General features: G+C 28.5%; 1 protein-coding gene across 2 annotated transcripts in view; it reads right to left on the bottom strand.

The window, feature by feature from the left end:
* Positions 1-21,611, bottom strand: part of loh (thrombospondin type 1 domain containing lonely heart) — a 1,319,035-nt gene that overhangs the window by 1,197,292 nt on the left and 100,132 nt on the right. For both annotated transcript variants that reach the window (XM_075360455.1, XM_075360456.1), the window contains exon 2: positions 20,432-20,689. In XM_075360455.1, the coding sequence (XP_075216570.1) occupies positions 20,432-20,448 (17 nt within the window). In that variant the 5' untranslated portion in view covers positions 20,449-20,689. The remainder of the gene's footprint in view (positions 1-20,431; positions 20,690-21,611) is intronic.

Genomic DNA, 21,611 nt, shown 5'->3' with positions numbered 1-21,611 from the left:
CTTTCAACATCTTCAGTGTATTGGTCTGAAGACTAGGTACGAGTCGTACAGCTCGTTTCGAATTGAAGTTTGTGCTTCGGATTTTGACAGCTTAGTTCGTCCTGAGATCTGGCCTGTTGGCTCCATTTTATGGTCCGTTGAGGCCTGATGCAGTGTATGTAGAAAAAGGTTCACGGGAGGATGGATTGCAGCTCGGTAGCGATGGGTAAATTGAGGATGATCTACCAGAATATTCGTGGTTTGAGGACTAAGCAGGATGAAATTTTCGCGTCCTTGATTGATTTTCACTTCGACGTGGTTGCCTTGACTGAGACTTGGCTTAGCGATGAGCACTGTGATGTCAATCTGTTTCCAGACTGTTACCATGTTTTTCGGGCTGACCGGGATTATGCTGCTTCTTTACTTCAGCGTGGTAGTGGTTCAGCTATTCTTGTAAAATCAAGCATTAGGTGTACGAGGAGGAAGGACCTCGAGGCGTTTCCTGAGGCTGTATGGGTTGAGCTAATTCGACCAGGCATGAAGAATTTGTTGGTTTGTGTTATGTATGTTGCTCCGTTTTTAGCTTCAATTCTCCTCGACCAATATTTTGATTTTCTGTATAGGCACGTAGATATTTTAAGTTTTGATACTTGTATTGTAGGCGATTTTAATGTATCTGGAGTGTGCTGGTCTACTAGAAGTCTTCCTGCAAATATTGGGTTTTATGCTAAATGTAAAGCACGATCGGTTTTTGATTTTGTTGACATGATGAACTTGGACGTTTTTACACACAAATCAACGGATCCTTCCTTCTGTAATAATGGTTTGGATTTAATTTTGACTAACTGCAGGATTTTCACTAGAGCTGCTGAAGCTCTTGTTTGCCCTGATAAGTTCCATCCTCCGTTTGAAATTGGGTTCCTTGAAGTCGCAACCGTTGATGTGGCGGAAACGGGCCTGGTTTTCGCTATGATCGTGGTGACTATCGTGCGTTGTATGACGATGTGAGGTTTTCTGATTGGTGTAATGTTCTCTTGACCGTCGATTTGGAGGAATCGGTTCTGGGTTTACAGAAAATAATTACTGCAGCGATTGATAAACATGTTCCTGCATTTCGTCCAAAGTCAACCAAATTTCCACCTTGGTTCAATAGGAACATTGTTAATCTTCTCAAAAGGAAGAAGGCTGCTCATCGCAGGTTTAAATCTTCTGGTCTGTCGGATGATTATTTCTTATTTTCTCGGCTGCGTAAAGATGCTAAGTATGCGATAGCGGATGCCAGAGTGGTTTGGGCTCGGAAGTGTGAATCTGATCTTTGTTCTAATCCGAGGAATTTTTGGAAATATATTTCTCGACAGAAGTCTAACTATGTAAGGACTCCAGTCGATGGGCGGACTATTTCTGATCCTTGGTTGAGTTGTCAGTATTTTGGTGAATATTTTCAATCAGTATACCAGGACTTTCCTACGCAGACTACGTCTGGTGGCGCCTGTATCAACAACCATCGGATTCTTGACATTCCGATGGTTTCATCTTCTGACTTATCCGGTGCTACAGGAATTCTTAACGCTAGATCGGCGGTCGGCTTGGATCGGATTCCTGCGTTTGTTATCAAAGGTTTCAATGAGATTGTTTCTCCTATCCTTGCTTCCCTGTTTAATTGGAGCTTGTCGTCTACTTCTTTTCCGTCCCTATGGAAACACGCAGTTGTTACTCCTATACCTAAGACTGGTGTCCCTTCCCTGGATAATTTCAGGCCTATTTCTATCATCGGTACTTTTTCCAAAGTCTTCGAGAGGATTCTCTTTAGACATGTTTATGACCATGTTCTCCCGATGTTGTCGTCATTTCAGCATGGATTTATTAAAGGTCGTTCACCAGCTTCTAATTTGGCCGCCTTTTTGCAGGATTCAGTTAATGCAATTGAGCATAGGGGTCAAGTAGATGTGACATATTTTGATTTTGCCAAAGCTTTTGACAAGATACCCCATCATTTGTTGTTAACAAAGACCAAGGGCTTCGGCTTCAGCGATCGTTTTAATGATTGGCTATCCTCTTATCTTCATGACAGGCGTTTTTCGGTTCGTTTTGGTGGACAGATGTCTGAGGAATCCTTCTTGGCTAAGTCTGGAGTGCCGCAAGGCTGTGTTTTGGGTCCCCTTCTTTTTATTATTTTTATAAATGATATCGGGCATCTTTTGACGTGCAATTTTCAGATGTTTGCGGATGACGTCAAAATATATTGTCCGATCGGAAATAGTATGGATCACCTGTTGCTACAATTGAATATTAACAAGGTTGTTGAGTGGGCTGACCGCAATTGTATGCCCTTGAATTTTCGGAAGACCAAACATTTGACTTTGTCTCGTAAGACGTCGAGCTCTGTTTTCAGCTATAGGATTGGTACGCACGTTATTGTCGCTGAGACATTGGTTGAGGACCACGGGGTTTTATTTGACTCGAAGTTGTATTTTCACGAATATGTTGCTCGGATTGTCAGTAAAGCACGCCGGGACCTTGGTCTTGTGCTTTGGATTTGTGGACGGTTTAGCAATGTTTTCACTTGTAACCTGCTGTACAAGTCTTTGGTGAGGAGTCGCTTAGAGTACTCGACCGTGGTGTGGAATAGTACACGACGTTTTGCCTCTGATCTGGTTGAGGGTGTTCAGGATAGGTTCTTGAACTGGATGCGTTTTAAGTTTGGAGATTGTTTTGTTGGTGCTAGTAGAGAGGATATGTTGAGGCAATTAGGCCTTTCCTAAGGTTATCTCATAGAAAAACGTACTTTGACTTGGTTTTCTTTTATAAAGCTCTGCACAACAGACTTCCAACGCGTTATCATGTTGTCTTGCGGAACCAGGCCAGGTCAGTGAGGTCTTTTAGGCAATTTGTGACGCCGGTTGGTTCCACCGTGTCTCCGATTGAGCGGTGTACCAGTGTTGCAGTGGAGTTCCAGGATAAGTTAAGCTTTTGGGAAGATGAGGCAACCTTCGTTAAAAATTTGTGAGGGTTACGTGGCGATGGATCATTGTCCTTGGTGTGATGCTCATGATTTTAAAATTATTGTTGTTTTTTTAAGGATTATTGCTTATAACTTGTTTTATTTGGAATGTATTAGTAATGTTGTCTTTTTGTTTTTGTATGTTTTCATCTATGTGTTTTTATTATCACTCCGTAGCTACCGTTTTTAAAGTTCTAATTATTTTTTGTATTTGACTGTATAATTGATATTATTATTATTATTGCGTTTTGAATATTGTATTTTTAATTTATATGTGGGTTGTTGACTTGTGGCTGTTCTTTTGTGACTTTATGTGATATTGTGCGGTATAAAAATGTTTTGTAACTGTTCTGTTGCACAAACAAGGCAAATAATAAAAAATAAAATAAAAAATAAAAAATAAAATTATTATTACTATTATTATTATTATTATTATTATTATTATCATTTAAGTAGTCAATTGTCACAATTAATTATTTTACAAAATTTCCTTAGTAGAAAAATCGATAGAGCAATTAACTGATTTACTAATGATAATGGGATTAGATTTTCATGTAAGATTTGAAGTTCTTTTCATTACAAAGATTTCTTTCTACTATCAGCTGCATTCGAAGTATCTTTCATTACAAAAGAGAGGATGTATCACTACAAATTTTACTTTATTACTCATTATTTGTAAGATGAAACAAGAATTAATAAATTACTATCGAATAAAGAATTGTTACTAAAATATAAAAGGTAGAATTACGGGTATTCTGATATACGTACAATGAAATTTTGTTTCTGCTGGATTTAAAATATAAAAATTTATTATTATGAGTAAAGAAAATAATATCTTTTAAAACTTCCACATTTAATTAAGAATTACATATGTTATGTAAGTGTTACTTATAATTTTGTAAATAAATTCATTTATATTAGTAATTTACAAATAAATTTAGTTGAAATAAAAAATGATCTACTGAATAATATTGATCATTAATATATGATGATGATTAAAATCAAACTAACTAAAATGGTCGAATGACTATTTCGATACTTTCTATTTTAAAACTTTTAGATATTGTATACACTAAATTGTAAAGCAAGACGGAGCCCATCAAATGGTTTCAATTTAATCGCATACATGTCTTTCAGTGAAACTATTTTAAAAACTACCTTAACTTGGCTGATATTCAAATCTAAACTAATGCATTAAAATTGAAAAATAATGACAGCATACAGACATAAAATTAAAAATAATAATCGGGTTGTCATGATACATTACTATTTTTTACATGAGGAAAGACTAAAAAGTATACGTACTGTAAATATTCTATCTTTGTTTTTTTTTTTATTATTATTATTATTAATTTTCCGTCGAATATAGCTAGAAAGGTTTTAATACGAATATTAACGGCCAAAGAATGGTCATCTTGTCAAAAATGAGGTATCGGACTTTTTCCAAATCTTTAATTATTAGCATCCAACTAGTTCATCTAAACAAAAAACATACACAGTATGTACAGTATATGTAAACGTATGTACTTACATACGTTACACATACTATACGATACACTTATGTGTATCCCTCTCCTTTTGGTATTATACCACAGGATTATATGTACCGATTTTCATCAAGTTTTGGTCAAATATTTCTATACATTGGGCACTGATTATATTGATTTTTTAAAAAGTCGTTTAGGGAAGGGAAATCATTAATCGCGAAAAAATCGTTTTTTTAATTTTCTTCAGAAGTATTTTAGAGAAAACTTTATTAAAGCCAACCTAAAAAGAATAAATATTCTGCATTTTTTTTTCAAAAAAATTCATCGTCAGATCTTAAAATTGAAATTATTATTTTTTTCTTCTTTGCTTTATCTTTGTTCGTTTTAAATATTTTCAAAATTTTTTTGAAAGTTTATTCAAGTGTTTGGAAAACCTTTTTAAAAATAACATTGAAAATCTTCAGATTGACTGAAAACTTTGTAATTTTAAATAAGTTTATAAAGTACTTTCATCTTGCTTAATCCCAATTTTCTATAACTATTATATAAAATCAAAAACTAAAAACAGCGAAGACTACTACCTCTACCCTTTTTAATTTTGTTCATAATTTAATGCCGCCATACCCTATTTATAAAAATCTTTCAAGAAATTTTGGATTTTTGTTTAATTATACTTTTTAATACTTCGTGATTTTTAAGAAAAAACGTCCGTGGACCAAGGAGAACAAATCAATCCACATTTTTTTCAATAACAAGTTCATATTTTTACAACGTTATCTAAGTACTGCATAAAGTCATTTATATTTTAAAACGCTATTAATTAAAAAAAAAAAATTCTGTCACGTGAATAACCGTAAATTTATGAAATTTTTAACCAGTTGGTTTTTTTTTTTGTAAGTCCCGTTCTGTATTTAAACAACCATAAATAAATAACATACACAAAATTATTTAAAAAATAAGTAAATAAAAGAAGGTGAGGGTGAAATCTCATGAAATGTCTTAACGTCATAAAATTTTAAAAGTCAATACTTTTAATTATAATGAAATAAGAAAATAGTCGTAAACTATCAAGAGTATGCATTTTCGAAAAAAAAAATTGTTTAATAAACGTAGAGAGAAGGGTTTGTCTAGCCACCTCTTCTGCAATCCTAATAAATTAGTATAGTTTTTATTTTTAGTATTTACAGTGAAAAATAATTATTTACTACCAACAAGGTCACGAGATCGTATCAGCTTGTGTGATACATTGTAGTACCTCGTACACAGTAGCTGCCAACAATACTCCTATCCCTTTTTAAAAGTTAGCCGTTTTAGAGAAGCTTGTTGTTTACGTTCTCTCAAAGAACATTCATTGTACGAATACTGACTCATCACAGTTGAATGAGCTACAATACTCGGTCATCTAATCCATTAGCAAAAGGGGAACTGGAATATTACAAAGTGAATCAGTAAAAAAAAACAAAAAAAAAACAGTAGTGTAACCAAGTGATGACTGAATTCCCATTAACTACTTACTCCTTACTTCGTTCCATTTTGTCCACCAAAAGATTAGTATATTAATAGCGATATTAACACAGTATATGAAGAAAACAAAACCGCTATTAAAAAAAACCTTTTGGGTTAATAATAAAAAATATGAACGCGATTTAGATTTCATCATCGTCATATACAACTTAAACCTCAATTTAATTTTTGAAGCTTTTGAAATTTACTTACACAAATCCGAATATTTTCTTCATACTCGTAATCTGATCTTTCATAGCCTGTAACTTGAAAGTAAATTTCGAAAAAATGGAAATGAAAAAATTAATTTTCGATTACTCGTTTTTTCAGTAGAATAATCCAAATGAAATCTACTTCTATCCTAAACGAAAAGGTCAAAATAGAATAAGATTACAGGTTGGTTCTTGAATTAATTCAAATGATTTTAGGGATGTGAGTCTCTCATATTTATTATCTTCTAACTATCAGCTCTCATTCAAAAAAACATCCACAATCGTATACTTTATTCTCACAAAAAAAAGTTGTATTAAGATAAAAATGTACCTCATACTTCCAGTAATAGTTCAGTTACTCGTATCATCCTGTGGAATGAATCAATGAGGAAAATAACTTACAAGCTGAATTTCTTACATATAAATAACGTAGGCTACTCCTATAACTCAATATAAAAGTCTAAATATAGTAAAATATTATATTTTTATGTTTATAATAAATATTTACATTTTATTTAACGTCAAACTTTTAAAAATTCAAAATTGATCTAAAAGAAGAAAACAAAAAAAAAACAATAAATAAAGATAAATGTAGATAAAAATAAACTATAAAAGGGAGGGATAGAAGAAAATCGAGTAATTCTATAGACAACAGATATCAAATCATATATAAAGCACCCTTTGATAAGATATTACAGAAAAATCGAAATCTGCTGGATCTGTGAAGATCATATAGAACACAGAATATTTTGTTAAACTTTTAATCCGCACATTTTTTTAGATTCACACCTTAATACTTTTTAAAAAATAACGTCAAAAAACTGATTTTTTTAATTTATCCTATTTAACTGCTTATGAAAAGAAATTCATAAGCAGTACATTCTCAATAAATTCTATTAAAAAAAGTACATGTCACTCATAAATAAAAAGAAAATGACTAAAAGCTGAGAATAAATGTAAATTATTTGATGCTATTGTCTCAACCTAGTTCGGCTAAAATTGATTAATATTTAATTGTCAAACAAACATTTTATGATGCCTGAAATGTGTATTTTAACATTGCCTGAAATTAATATATATAAAATATAAATGTTTGTATGTGTGCACGCGCGTGAATACCTACTTACGTATATATTTAACTTCACTTCAAGTTCTAAAATAATTTTTAAAAAAGATATATAACTGTTCCAGTAAATTCATCAACAATAAAATATACATTCAAATTTATTTTTCCCGAATTAATTAAAAAATTAATAATTAAACTTAAAGCCTTGAATTAAAAATCTATATTTTAATTTATGATTTAATAATAAATTTTGTGAAAAAAAATATCCAGGATATTTCACAATTATTGTGAAGAAATAGTATATATAATACTTAATTGAATAACTAAAACAAAGTACTAAGACGTTATGTGTAGAATTTTTACTTATAAATAACTCTATAAGAAATATTTACCATATATAAGTTCTAGCAGTATCCAAAATGTTAAAAATTTACATTCAAGCACACCGTAGAAATTAACCTGATTCAAACAGATAACTCTAAGAATATTTATAGATAAAACAAATTTATTAAAGCACTACCTGAAAGTACGTTAGAAAATTTAGTTAATTATGCTACCTTTTATCAAAACTTTCTACAATTCCTTATTATTTAACTGATTCGATTCATATTTATTTTTTTAATAGTCATTTCTTTCCCCCAATTCATCCTTCAAATATTCGAATTTTATCCTTTTCGGTACGGTTTCATACTAACAGTTTTTGCATGCATATCGTCAGATTTTTAAAAATAATTTTTCAAAACCACACTTCTTAGGTAAAAATAAAAACATTCTGAATAATGTGTGTGCTGTAAATTACTGATTATTGTCTCAATATAACTTTCCTCTTGATAAAAATGATAGTAATAATTTAACATTTACGTTCCAGTTTTACTACTCTGCCGACATAGTATTTATGGTTTATTCAAAATGAAATTCTTTGTTAAAGATAATAATGAAAACAATAAGCATTTTATTCAAATATAGTTTAGTTTGTTAAAAATATTACGTAAACAGAAAAAAAAGGAGAATTTAGGCAATATAATTTGTAATTGATTAAGTGCTTGATTTACTGGTTTTCTTATATCCCAAACCCCTTTTTTATCAACTAAAGTAATAAATTAAGTGGTATCTTCTTCATTATCACTATATTCGATAATGAAATTCGAGTCCCCTTTTGCGGAAACATTTATTTTACATTTTATTAGGCTAAAAATTATACAAGTAACAATTGTATCAAAGAATATTATTTTATTACTGTATTTATTATCTTCAAAATACGGATGAACAGCTGCATGATAATAATTATCATCTTTAAAACTGAAAAAATTAACTGCGATAAAAAGTATTTGCATATTTATATTATATGCGGTAAGCTCGAGAACATTTATTGAGATGTTATATACATTTCTGACTGCGAAAATATTTGGTGGGAATTACTTGGAGGTAAGTTTCAGAAAAAAAAAAATGCAGAGGAACGTCCATATTATAACCATCCAGCAAAATTTATATTAGGGTGCCTTTTTTTATTTTTTCTGTTTATCCTCCGGGAATTACCGTTCAGGTATTACTTCAGAGGAGGCATGAGGATGATACGTATGAGTGTAAATGAAGTGTAGTCTTCTTGTACAGTCTCAGTTCGAGATGAGTGGTTAATTGAAATTCAACTACCAAAGAACACCGGTATCCACGATCTAATGTTTAAATCCGTTTAAAAGTAACTGCCTTTTCTAGGACTTGAACGCTGGAACTCTTGACTTCCAAATCAGCTGATTTGGGAAGACGCGTTCACCACTAGACCAACCCGGTGAGTTATATATTAGTGTGCCTATAAATTCTAAACTTAACTAAATTTTAGCATGTTTTAAAAGAAGAAAATTTAACTTAAAAAACAAAAAGTTCTTTGCAGAACAATTTCTCTAAAAAATAAAATAAAATTTAATAATTTTTTTTATGAGGAGATTAAATTTTAAAGCCTAATATTATTATATAGTTTAAACGAATATATATATATAACTCAATGGAAATTATGTCTTGAATATTTCGTTTTACAGGCTAATATTTAACTGAATAATCAGTCGATCTTCTTTATTATCGAATTTAAATAAAAGGGGTTTTATTTAAATTAAGGGAATATTCACACATTGTAAATAGCAGACGAAATTATTTAAAAGTGTAAATAGATAATAATGATTTCAGTAATAGGAATGTGAAGAAAAGTTACTATTATTAAGTTGATAATGCTGTAATTATACAAAACAATAAAAATTATCTTATCTGAAGAAAAAATGAAGTATTGTAATGAGAACAATTTAATTTGCATTGCCTATTTTATAGTTAACACAATACGTAAAGCAGGCAAAGATTTCTACTATAATTCATTTTTTTCTAGTAAGATGATATTTAAATAATAAAAAACAAATGGTATTTTCCAACGTAAATGAAAAAAATAAAAAATATATACAAAATGAATAAAAAGTATGGAAACTCGTCCACAACATTAAAAACGTTCCAGATAGAACCTGTAACTTTCAGGATGGGTCAACTGCTTTACCTTTTACGAGAAATAAAAATTTCAGCCCTTTTTTGGGGGTTGAAGAAATATTATTTCAACCCCTTCTTGGTGACCAAGGTATTGCAACTGAAATATTTTTAATAGTATTATCATTTTTGTAATACATCATTTTAAAGGTCTGTTTTAGACAAAAAAAAATTGCCAGGATAAAATTTGGATATTGAAAATTACTAAATTTAGTGAGTTAAAGTAATAAAATAAACTAAAAAGAAATTAAACAATTAAGTTAAGATTTAATTTAAATTTTTTAACACAAAAAATTGTTTTTTTCCAATTTCATGAGTAAATAAATAATAATATTGTCATATTAATCATGCTGATCAGATGATAATTTGCTGGTCTCTTACCATTATTGTAAATATGAGGCTTACTTTGTTGTTGTGTAATGTTTCTTTTATATTGCTTCTTTACTACACTGTTAGTTTCGTATGAGAATTGAACGGTTGGCTAATTAATTTTGTCTAGCTTTACCATATTTGAAAGGCACTTTGATTATTTACATATTTTTGCCTTTTTTGCAATTGCTTTTACTAAAATAATTTGTTCTGTGCTACCTGCACATCTAACATTGCTATCAACAGTGAACAGGAGAGAGTCACACCTTTAATGTTGAGGAGCTTTGATGATAGAGTTAGGCCGTATAATTAGGTTTGTGAATTGTTCAATGCAAATTTTAATAATCGTAAGCTTATTTCAAAAGAGACAGTGTCAAAAACCAAGAAACGATTTGAAGAAACAAGGAGCAATAAAATATCGAAAAGCAGGGAGGTCTAAATCTGCAACAAATAATAATAATAATCGGTAGAAATTATGCTATAATCTATTGAGAATCCCCATTCCTCAACTCGAACAGCGCGAGAACATAATATTAGCCAAAGTTCAGTGATTCGAATAATAGATATTATAAATTTCAAACTTTTCAAAATACTCTGGTGCAAGAACTTACAACCGAAAAAATAATTACGACCGAAAATATTTCTGCGAAATTATGATGAGCTATATTTATGCAGATTCAGTTCATACTCCTGACTTGGTAAAGTTGACTCCGGTCTGGTCTACAAGGGAGAGGCGAACAGACCTCCTACTCCCATTCAGCTCCATTGCAGAGTCCCATGTGACGAGCATGGTAACCCATATCCTCGGCAGAGCAGTCGCCGTTCCGCCCACAGCTTGTTAGCTGTGGGCGGAACGGCGAATGTTTTCGCCGGAACGGCTTGAATGTTTTCAAGATAATCACCGAAATTTCTATCTAACCGTGGCTCGATGCCAAACGCCTACCTCCGGCTAATCAACTGCTCAGGCGGTCCCTAGCTACCCGGGTGCTACTCTACTATACCTTGCCATGAGCACAGCGGGTCATGGCCGCTGTGCTCATGGCGAGGAAAGGGAGATGGTGCCCCACCTTATTTCGGTCTTCAGTTATGTAAAATTTCAAATGCATTTTTTCCTGGAAGATGGATTAGCCGAAGAGGTCAAATAGAATAGCCAGCGGGATCATCCGAATTGTCACCACTGGATTACCTCCTTTGAGATCCTTAAAAAGTATGGTTTATCATAATAAGTCCGAAAATATTGATGATTTACAAAATAGAATTCGAGAATCAGCACAAAATATCATTAGGAATCAATGGATAATGTAGCATCATCTTTTTACGACCAACTGGCACGTTGTCAAACAACAGAAGGACAACAATTTGAACATTTATTAAAATTAAATGTAAATAAATAAGCAAACGTTATGCTTAATAGATCTTTTTATAAATAAATTTATTCGATAATATCCATTTAATGAATTTTTAATAAATTTGTTTATTTGCGATAATAATTGCATAAATTATCAATGTAATATTTCTCAAAATTCAAATTTTATCCCGCCACCATTTTGTGTACAGACATCGTACCAACTATTTTTTTAAACCATTTTTCTTGTCTTAAAGAGATCTTTAAAATGATATACCACGAAAAGGGTGATTTATTTAAAATATATGAGTTACAACTCTGAGCCACTGGGCCAATCTCTAAGAAGGGCTTAAAATTCTACTTCTCGTCAAAAGGTAAAGTAGTTTACCGGTATATTATGCTGAAAGATATATAATTCTATCTGGAATGGTTTTAAAGTTGTTGGGGGGGGGGGTGTCTTTTGACTCATCTATATATAATAATAATAATAATAATGAAAGAGTGGTTTTTGCCCTTTTCTAAGATTCCTTCATTTAAATATTCAACTTTTCTACTCTCCACCGATTGAAAAATTTTAAAAAGAATTTTATAGGAGTGAATAATTATTAATTAATTTATTAAAATAAATTATGCATAATTTTCATAGGTTAAACTATCATTAGAAATACAAAAATTCTATTACATGCTGTAAAGTGCAAAACAAATTTGACAATTATGTTTAATATAAATCAGAAAATTATTAACATTTTAAAAATTAGATAACTTAAGGCTTATTTCATAAAATTGTTTTAAATAATGGATTTTCTGCCTATTCGTAAGAGGTTACATACTTATTTAATTTGGTAACAAATTTAGTTCATAACAAATAAATTTAATAATCAATAAATTAAAAAATAAAGAAATGTTTTAGCAGATTGTTGCAATCTAACCCCAGGAAAACAGAAAAATAATTGTAAAAAAACTATAATGTATAATAAATAATATAATTAATAAAAATTATTATTTGTGAAAAACATATACGAGTATAATGTACAAAAAGCTTGTAAAAATTAAATATTCCAAAACTGTGTAATCTTTTCCATGCTGAAAACTTTTATCATGTGGTGGTATCAAACATGAATGATGTAAACCAAGTTCAATTTGAAAATCAAATAAGGCTGTATTAAATCAGTAGATTCTTCTATTAATTAATTTAATAATTTAGGATAAAAGTAAATTAATAATTTTTACAATATTAATTAATTATAAGTTTGTATACCAAATAAAAAAAAATCACAATAGCCCACATTTAACACACCTAAAGTTTATGTAGCGTAAAAATATAAAATTTAAAAAAGATGTTAATATTACACAACAATCTAAAATGAAACGGAGAGGGCCCAAAGGGTCATTAATTATCTTAAGGTATAGGACAAGGTCAAATGGATATTTAAAGCAATGTTCCGTCTTCCAAACAAATACTGTATACATATACTAACTTATGGTAATTTTAATTTTAAAAAACAGTTGAATTTGTGCCTCTCGAATATTAATGTTAAAAAAAATCAATTGAAAAATTACATAAATAAATATTTATTACTGAACAGAAAGAAATTATTTATAAGTTAATGTCATATAATCATGAAAATTAAACAATACAACGTATAAGTATGATAATTTAACCTTATAAATATAAATCTGTTAACAACGAGTTAAAAGTAACAATTCTTCGAAAGTATTGTAACAATAAAATTTTATTTTTATGGAGAATTCAAACGGAATTTTGGAGTAAGCTTATCAAAATCATTACGATAATACCTTAAGTATAGCGCGTATTACTGTATTATAGTAAACTGATAATAGTAACAATAATTTTAATTAAATTTTCTTTATAATGGTTTTAGAAGATTCAGTCCAACGGTGACTCAATTCGGTTTGGTATTCAATTAACCATAGTGATTTAAATTTAACGAAATAAAAATTATTTCATAAAATTTCTACAAAATTACTCAAAACAGACTAAATCATCCTAATAAAAAAAAAATTGAAAAAGTGGTTTTCTAAGGAAAAAAAAATTTAACTGATTAATATACAAGTATGTAAGTAAATGTAACATATTATTAGTATAAATGCCTGAAAATTTAAACATTTTTTACTTAATAAATATCGGTTGATATATTCTATATTTACGGGTACAAAACAGATTAAATGTTCCATATTTTGGTCATTTCAACATTTTATTTTTACTGAAAACTGGATCTGACTTTTTTAATGTGTCATAAAAAATATTTCAGCAAAGAATACATTAGAACATAATAATTATTTAAAAACTGTACACGCAACATTTTTCTTAAGACGCTTCAAATAGAGGCTTCTTGACAAAGCGAAACAATATGGTTTGAGTGTGATTCAGAATAAATCGAATTGATCATTCAAAAATACTTATTGTCAATCTTATGATACACAAAAATGTCAGACTATGTTCATCAGAAATAATTTTGATTTCACTTATAGGAACCCTATTTACGATTTTTACAAAGTTTTTTTATATTTGAAAAAGACAGTCCAATATATTTTCCCATTTTTATAATTAAGTAGTGAAAACTGTCCCACTATTTAACTGTTAACATAATTTTCTAAACTTGTCAAGTAATCCGACTCTATATTGCTTTCTTGGTCTTTGTAGCGCTCTTTTCTTAAGTGAACAAAGCCAAAACTTAGGAATCCTTCAGAAATAATCTGTATCAATTTACCACAAACTTTGATTTTTTGATCTGAATGTTAAATATATCCATTATCCTGAATTGTAGAATGTCATTTCGGACTTTTGACTGATAGCCTATCAAGGCTCTTCAAGAAAATCCATTTAAATAATATTTTAAAATTTTATAATGTAATAACTTATATTTTCAGTATAAGTTGTAATATTAGCAGAAAATCAATATTATGGAACTTATTTTTTGAAGTAACACCTAAACAGATTAACCTTAGTAGTATACGCTATATATATATATATATATACTAAAAAATGTACTATAAATATTCCAACAAATATTATCAACTGTTAATGCAGTATCTGTTTTTCAATATGGCGTAAATTTTTTCCGGTCTCTTGTTTCAGCTGCTGTTGTATAATTTTTTAATCTAGTGACATTTTACTGGAGATTATGTTTAACGGAGTAGCATCCCTGTATCGTTTGCCTGCTCGTCTATTGTTTATAGTCATATAGTGACCAGTTTAAGCTTAGTTGAAACAGTTTATCTCGAACAAAACTTAGTAAAAACATAACTGCAATATAATTTTGCTAAATATAACAAAATATAATTGATATAAATAAGGTAAAAATGAAAAAATTAACATAAAAAATAATTTTCCACCTTAGCAGTACCCAAATTAAAACACTCATTCTTAAATATAACAATAATAATGTAGAGTTACAATATTTTAAGATTTTTATAATTTTTAGAAGTTGTGGAGTAAGAAAATCTGATGTTTGAACGTGTTAAGATTTATACTTTACAAAAAATGAACGTAAAAATAAATAGAAAATAACTGATAGATTAATAATACGGTTTATTATAAAGATATATTTCTAATTCATTAATCAGTAGATATGCTTATAAATATATAATAACGTATATTTTTTTTTGATATAGCATATCTAAATGAAATTGAATGTCGTCGTTCTAGTTGTCTGTAGACAATTTATTCTTTTCTAAATTCGATCAAAACTCTTTCATACGTAGATAATTTGCTAATAAATATTAGAAATTATTTTAAAAGTATGCATACAATACATAGACTAACAACAAGAGCTCATCGTTCCATAAATTAATAAACTTATTTTCAATATAATTTGAATAGGAATCACATATTGGTTTTCTTTTACAATAGAACAATAAATATGTTAATTGTAAAAGTTTTTTAAGCAAGGAATAAAAAAAATTGAATTTAGATGAGAAAAAAGAATGTTACTAACTTAGATATAAAAATCAATTTGATTCTCCTGAAAGGAAGTTTCATGAAATAATTTAATAAGCGACTTAAAAGAAGTTAAAACGGACAGATAGCATAAAGCTAAAAATTAGAGAAAGTTTTTATTTAAAATATATGAATTATTAAATAAAAAAGCTGTATTTTTAAAATTGAAAAGTAAAACTTAAGTTAGAAAATATTTAAATCATTTTGTAGAAGTATAGAAAAATGTATAGCTTCTGTTTAAAACATTAAGCAAAGTTGAAAGTCTTAATTGGAACAATTTTTTAAAAGATATGTATAAAACTATGATCACGGAATTCAAGTAATATCCGTGTAAACATTATTATTATTATTATTATTATTAGATGTTATTGAAGTTATGCGAATATAATAAAATAACATTTTTTGCTGCGGTGAAGTTGCAAAATTGAATTCTGCATTATGTCTTCACACTGAAAATCAAACTGTGTTTTCTATCAGTGAAAACACACTTTATTACTTAACTTCGACTTCAGCATGTGATATTTATAAAAATTTTACTGCGATAATTTGACTCGCGATGCAATTTTCCCTTTCGTCGTGCTAAATAACTATTAAAATGTTAGAAAAGAAAACATCCACATTACAATAAAACTGTAAAATAGAATCAATATTAATTAATTCTACTATCAGTTCTGTATCAGCAATAATATAATTATAAAAAGAAATTTGGTTGATTTTTTTGGCTAACTAAACAGTAATAAGAGATGACATGATTAATCATTTGGGGTATGTTTTTATGAAAAAAAGAATTATATATTTGATAAAAATTATGTTTCTGATATCGTGCAAATATTGAATATAAGTTAACATTTTAGTGAATAAAAGAGACTTGCAGTAATATTCTTCATAAGATTTGTGCATAAGTTGATAACATTTAAGAATAAAGTATACTTTTATATACAATTTATTTTTTGTGACCAACAGTGAAATTAAAATCTACTCATATAAAATGCTGAGTAATTGATTGGAAAATGCCGTTAAAGAATGCAAACACTGACTGATCCACTGCTAATAACGTGATGATATTATACGATTTAGAAATTCAAAGCTAAATTTATTCAAATTAATGAGGTAATCTAAATCCCTCTATCTTTTTGGCCTTCTAAATAGGTAACCATTATTGTTTAAAAGAATAAAGCATGTTTATGCTTTAATAAAAGCATATGTAATCAAAGTAAATGTAAATGTAATAAAAGAATGATTCGGCGCCAATTTACAAGGTTTTTTATTTGCTTATACAAATAAGATTGATTACTTACAACTTTTTAAATAATTTTACTTATACTACTCAAAATCAGAAATTTATTCAGTAAAATGCATGCGAAGCGCAAGCACAAATGTTAGTATTCGCATATGTACATCTACAAAAAACTAAATACTAACCATTATATCACTACAATTAAATACGTTTATTTGAATAAATTTAGTGTTTTCCCTACAAGCAAATTAGTAAAGAAATAGATTTTGTCATTTATTCAGTACTAATAAAATCGAGTAAAATATTTTTAAATAAATATTTACAACTGAAAATGCAAGCATGTTTTTCAAAATTAGGCTATTAATACTGAATCTAATGTAATAATGTAGGATATAGTGAAATATAATTAACTGATAACTTTTATCTCAAAATGTTTTGCATTGTAAAATATAGCAGAAACAATAGAATTATCTGTAAAATACACGAGGTAAAATTAGAACAGCGCACAATAAACAAGATAAAAAAGGAATGCATAAAAATGCGCAACAAAATTTTTTTTGTCTTTTTAATGCATCTTAAATTTTATTATACTAAAGGTGAACGTCTCGTAAATGTAATTTAAATGTGAAAAGAGTAATTCTTTCAACTACGCTAATAATGATCGACAACGAACAGAAAGACATAGATGAATTACTACTACCCAGTCTACCGACGTTAGTCTCGGTTGATTTTACTTGTTTGTATTGGCTTTACCTACCCTTCCTAACTGTAAATAAATAATTGTATGACCTACACAGCAAATAATATATGTTATAGAAACGGTTTTGATTTTACATATAGAACTAGACAACTACGAAAATAAATTTAACACTTAAAAATAAAACGAAAATTCGTTTTACTTCACTTAATAGTACATGAATATGTTATAACAAAACATAAATAATATAGTGCATAAATAATTACCAACAATAACCACAAAACTGGTTTTTATGCTAAAAAATAAAAGATATTTATTTTTATGTTTAAAAAAGAAAAGCTATTTAGAAAAACAGTCAGAGTATTGTAATTATATAACTTTATTTATGATAAAATAACTAATTAGATGTAAACCTGATATTAATTTGAGATAAATTCAACTTTAATTTGGTTTTTTATAGCGTAATAATAAATATTTTTGTGCGAAAGTTAAATAAAAAGTTTAATTTAAAGAATTAGTTTTTTTATTTTTTATATAAAAAAGTAATACATATTCCTTAATTCTACTAAACCATACGTAATTGAACTGCAGTCTCTTATGTATTTTTTTTTTAAATTCTTTTTGTTATTTATATCAAGATACAGATTTTTAACAATGCATTTATCGTGATAAGTTTTTGTCATAAAAAGAAAATTTTTTATAGACCCATTGATATTTTTAATAAAAGAAAAATAAAACAATCTTAATAAAATACATTTTAAAAAGTACAATAAAATAACGATTAAATAGGCTTTTAAATAATAATCTTTAATAGCTTGGACTTAAATAAGTCTTTAAAATTCTTAATTTTAATATATAATATTTTATAACGTAAGAAAATATGATATAGAATGTGCTAAAATGTTATTTATAGTCATAGATTTTATACCACATGAGAAAATAAGAACGCTAAGATAAGAATAGGTCTCTTTATTCAGAAAAAAGTATTTTATAGTTACCAGCAAGAAAGAACTCAATTTTTTACCGGTACAGCATCAACAATCTACCGCAAAACGATTGGTTTTCGATACTATGTATACAATAAATTCAAACATTCTAACTATATAAAATCACCCAAATTTGAACTGAATTGATATCCCTTTAAAAAAAAAAAGCTGCAATGAAAATAATTCGGTATATTTTACAAACGAGGAGTTATTTATATAAATTTAGGAAAATGATATTGAATTCAGTAATTTGTAATAGCATTATTTACCTAAAAACTTCCATAAATCTAACAAAGCTTAAGTTAAAAATCATACTGAATAAATATTATTCAATAGAGAAAAAATTAGTTTACTCAGCATAAAAAGTTTTTTCTAATATGATTTTAAAATTACGAAAATTAAAAATTATTTTTCTATTAATTTTATATAATTAACATGATTTCAGTTATAAATATTTCTTATTACGCTATACTACATCTTATCTCTAAGTATGTGTTAAGTTGTGACTGCAGCGGGTAGCCGGGGGATGAGGAATGTTGAGGTCAAGTTAGTTTATTAACGTTGCATATAATACTGTATATAAGTCTCTGCAAAAAAAAGTCTCAAGTTTCTGTTTTGCCTGGCAAAGTCAGGTGCCTTAATACGTTTATTACAAATACAGTACTATGAAAGAAGAGAAAGATAAACTCCACAATAAAGCTGAACCTAAGCAACCAGAGAAATACATCACTACATTAAAAATAAAAAACATCACTGATTCTCTTACGATAACAGTATATCCCAAAACAGTAATAATATGTGAAAAGTATCCACAAGAAAAAAATCTTAAATTTTCGACTAATAGGTATGATAAAATAGTATAATTCAACAGATGTGATTATACATTTACGAGGCAAGACTTCGAATTAGCTACCGTGGTTTAATTCTGAGAAAATTAAACGTTACAGGAAACGGTTTTTTAATTATAATAAGAAAATTTAATAAATAAGGAGTTATATATAGTTTTATTTTCAATTACTTGTTTTTTTACAAAATATTATTTAGTTGTATACTCAAAATTTTATTACGATAGAAATCCTTTTATTTAACTGAATGCTTTTTAAAAGATATCTGAGTTGGATAAATAATTGCTTTTAGTTTAAGTGAGTAAATTTGATCTTTGTTAGCTTAAATATGTTGTTTCAGCCAAATTTATGGGTTAGTAAATTTCATATTATTCAAAAGTTTTGATATCATCATTTTTATAGTACGTTTACACTTACTATATTTTTACAATATTTTGTCCAAATCGACTATTGGGTCCACCGAAGATAGACCCGCGTAACTATCTCAGAAATGACCTTATGGAAGAAAAATTTCTGTTTTATTTGTAAGAAAATTATTTATATATTTTTTTAAATCATCTTTTTTCTAATATTTTATAAATACCTTTGTTTAAATTCCTCTTTCAACTTCTTTACTTTGATCAAACTGTGTGTTTCACGAACAAGTTTCTATCATCAGGTCTTATTACAGTAGTACATTATTATTATGTGATGAAGTTAAAACCTATTATTAAAAAAAAATACTACAGAATTCTGTATCTAACATATAATACTAAAAATAAAAATCACGTACCTTTTTCGTAGTTACTATTCTAGTGGCTTATAGACTCTAATGGCTCAGTGAATCCTCAGAAGGCTTATAATTCATAAAATAAGGATTATTTTGGTTGTATATAAATAATAGTATTCAACTCATTTCTCTGCTCTATAAAACCATTGGGTTTTTGTGGCATTGTATCAATGAAGTACCACTTAGTTAACACACAAATGTCAGTCTACCGGTTTTACTTTTAATCCTTCTAGATAGTACAATTCAAGAGCCGCAAAGCAACAAATTCTTTTAAGTCATATAAAGGGATAAAAATTAGTGTCAAAAGTTATGAATGAGATGAAATCTTATAAACTAATATTTACAGTAACTTAATTACAGAATAGACATTAAGCCATTAAAAAAAATTTACATAATAAAAATAAACCGAAAGAAAGGTGATTATAAATAATTAATAATAGAATTGTCGTCTTACCTGAGCGGCCAGTACATGGCTTCACCGGGTCGGTTCTAGAAGGCTTGATATATGGAGTTGTTAGATCACATCTTTAGCACACTGAACGCCCATTCTATCTATATAGCACATACTTATACTATATATATATTTATGTACACATACACACACACACAAAGCACTGTTTGACGACTTCCTATCTGCTTTATTGCTTTCCGCTCAGCACGACCTCACTCTGCATTTACATAATGGATTTCATTCACTTTCCGACTTCGTCAACTGAAACACAAAGACGTAATAAACCAGTGCAGTGTACTTACTCACTAAATAAGCTTTAGTCTATATATAACAAGATACATATAATAAACCATATTTCTAATTAAGAAATCAACATCATAATATAGTTATATACTGTAACTTATAATTACAGTTTAAGTATTTTCTCTCTCTCGCGCGCGCACACACACACACACACACACACACACACACACACACACACACACACACACACACACACACACACACACACACACACACACACACACACACACACACACACATAATAAACAATCAACATCTATTACTGTTTGTTTTATTATTAAAAATGATAATTTATTTTTTATCAAGTAACATTTGAAGTCATCATGCGCAATAGTAAGTAGTATTCTCTTATAACAAATATCACAAAAATCTTCATTAATTAATTTCGAGGTTCAATTAATTCTAGAAATTATTTATTTGTAATGCGAAATGTTTGTGTTATTTAAATTATTTATGTTTATTATTTCTAACCATTAGATCTAAGTAATACAAATAGAAAAATATTTGTTTAAAAGAGAATGTTGTGAAGAAATAAATTATCGGTTCAATTGCTTAAGTGGCTATCTATTTAAAAAAAAAAGGTTGTAGGATAAATTAAAAATAGACTACTTTAGTTTTGTTTGATTTTTATAGATTAAATGTTTTAGAATATTTTGGAAAAGTGACATCAAAAGCCCACGAAAAGGGCTTCGAGAAATTAAATACAGGCAAAGGTGTTAATAGAGGCCTTCATCTAATGTGGACTGATAATGTCTAATGATCATAAATGATGTGATAAAAGTTCCTGCGTTTCTGTTCTATCCAATTTTGAAAGATATGGTTAGTTTATATTGCTACTGGCTAGCTTTAGAATTTATAATTTGTAAAGTGATAGAACTGG

The sequence above is a fragment of the Lycorma delicatula genome, chromosome 3, assembly GCF_047948215.1.
Source record: "Lycorma delicatula isolate Av1 chromosome 3, ASM4794821v1, whole genome shotgun sequence".
NCBI classification, from domain to species: domain Eukaryota; kingdom Metazoa; phylum Arthropoda; class Insecta; order Hemiptera; family Fulgoridae; genus Lycorma; species Lycorma delicatula.
This window is presented reverse-complemented; position numbering and strand designations above follow the sequence as displayed.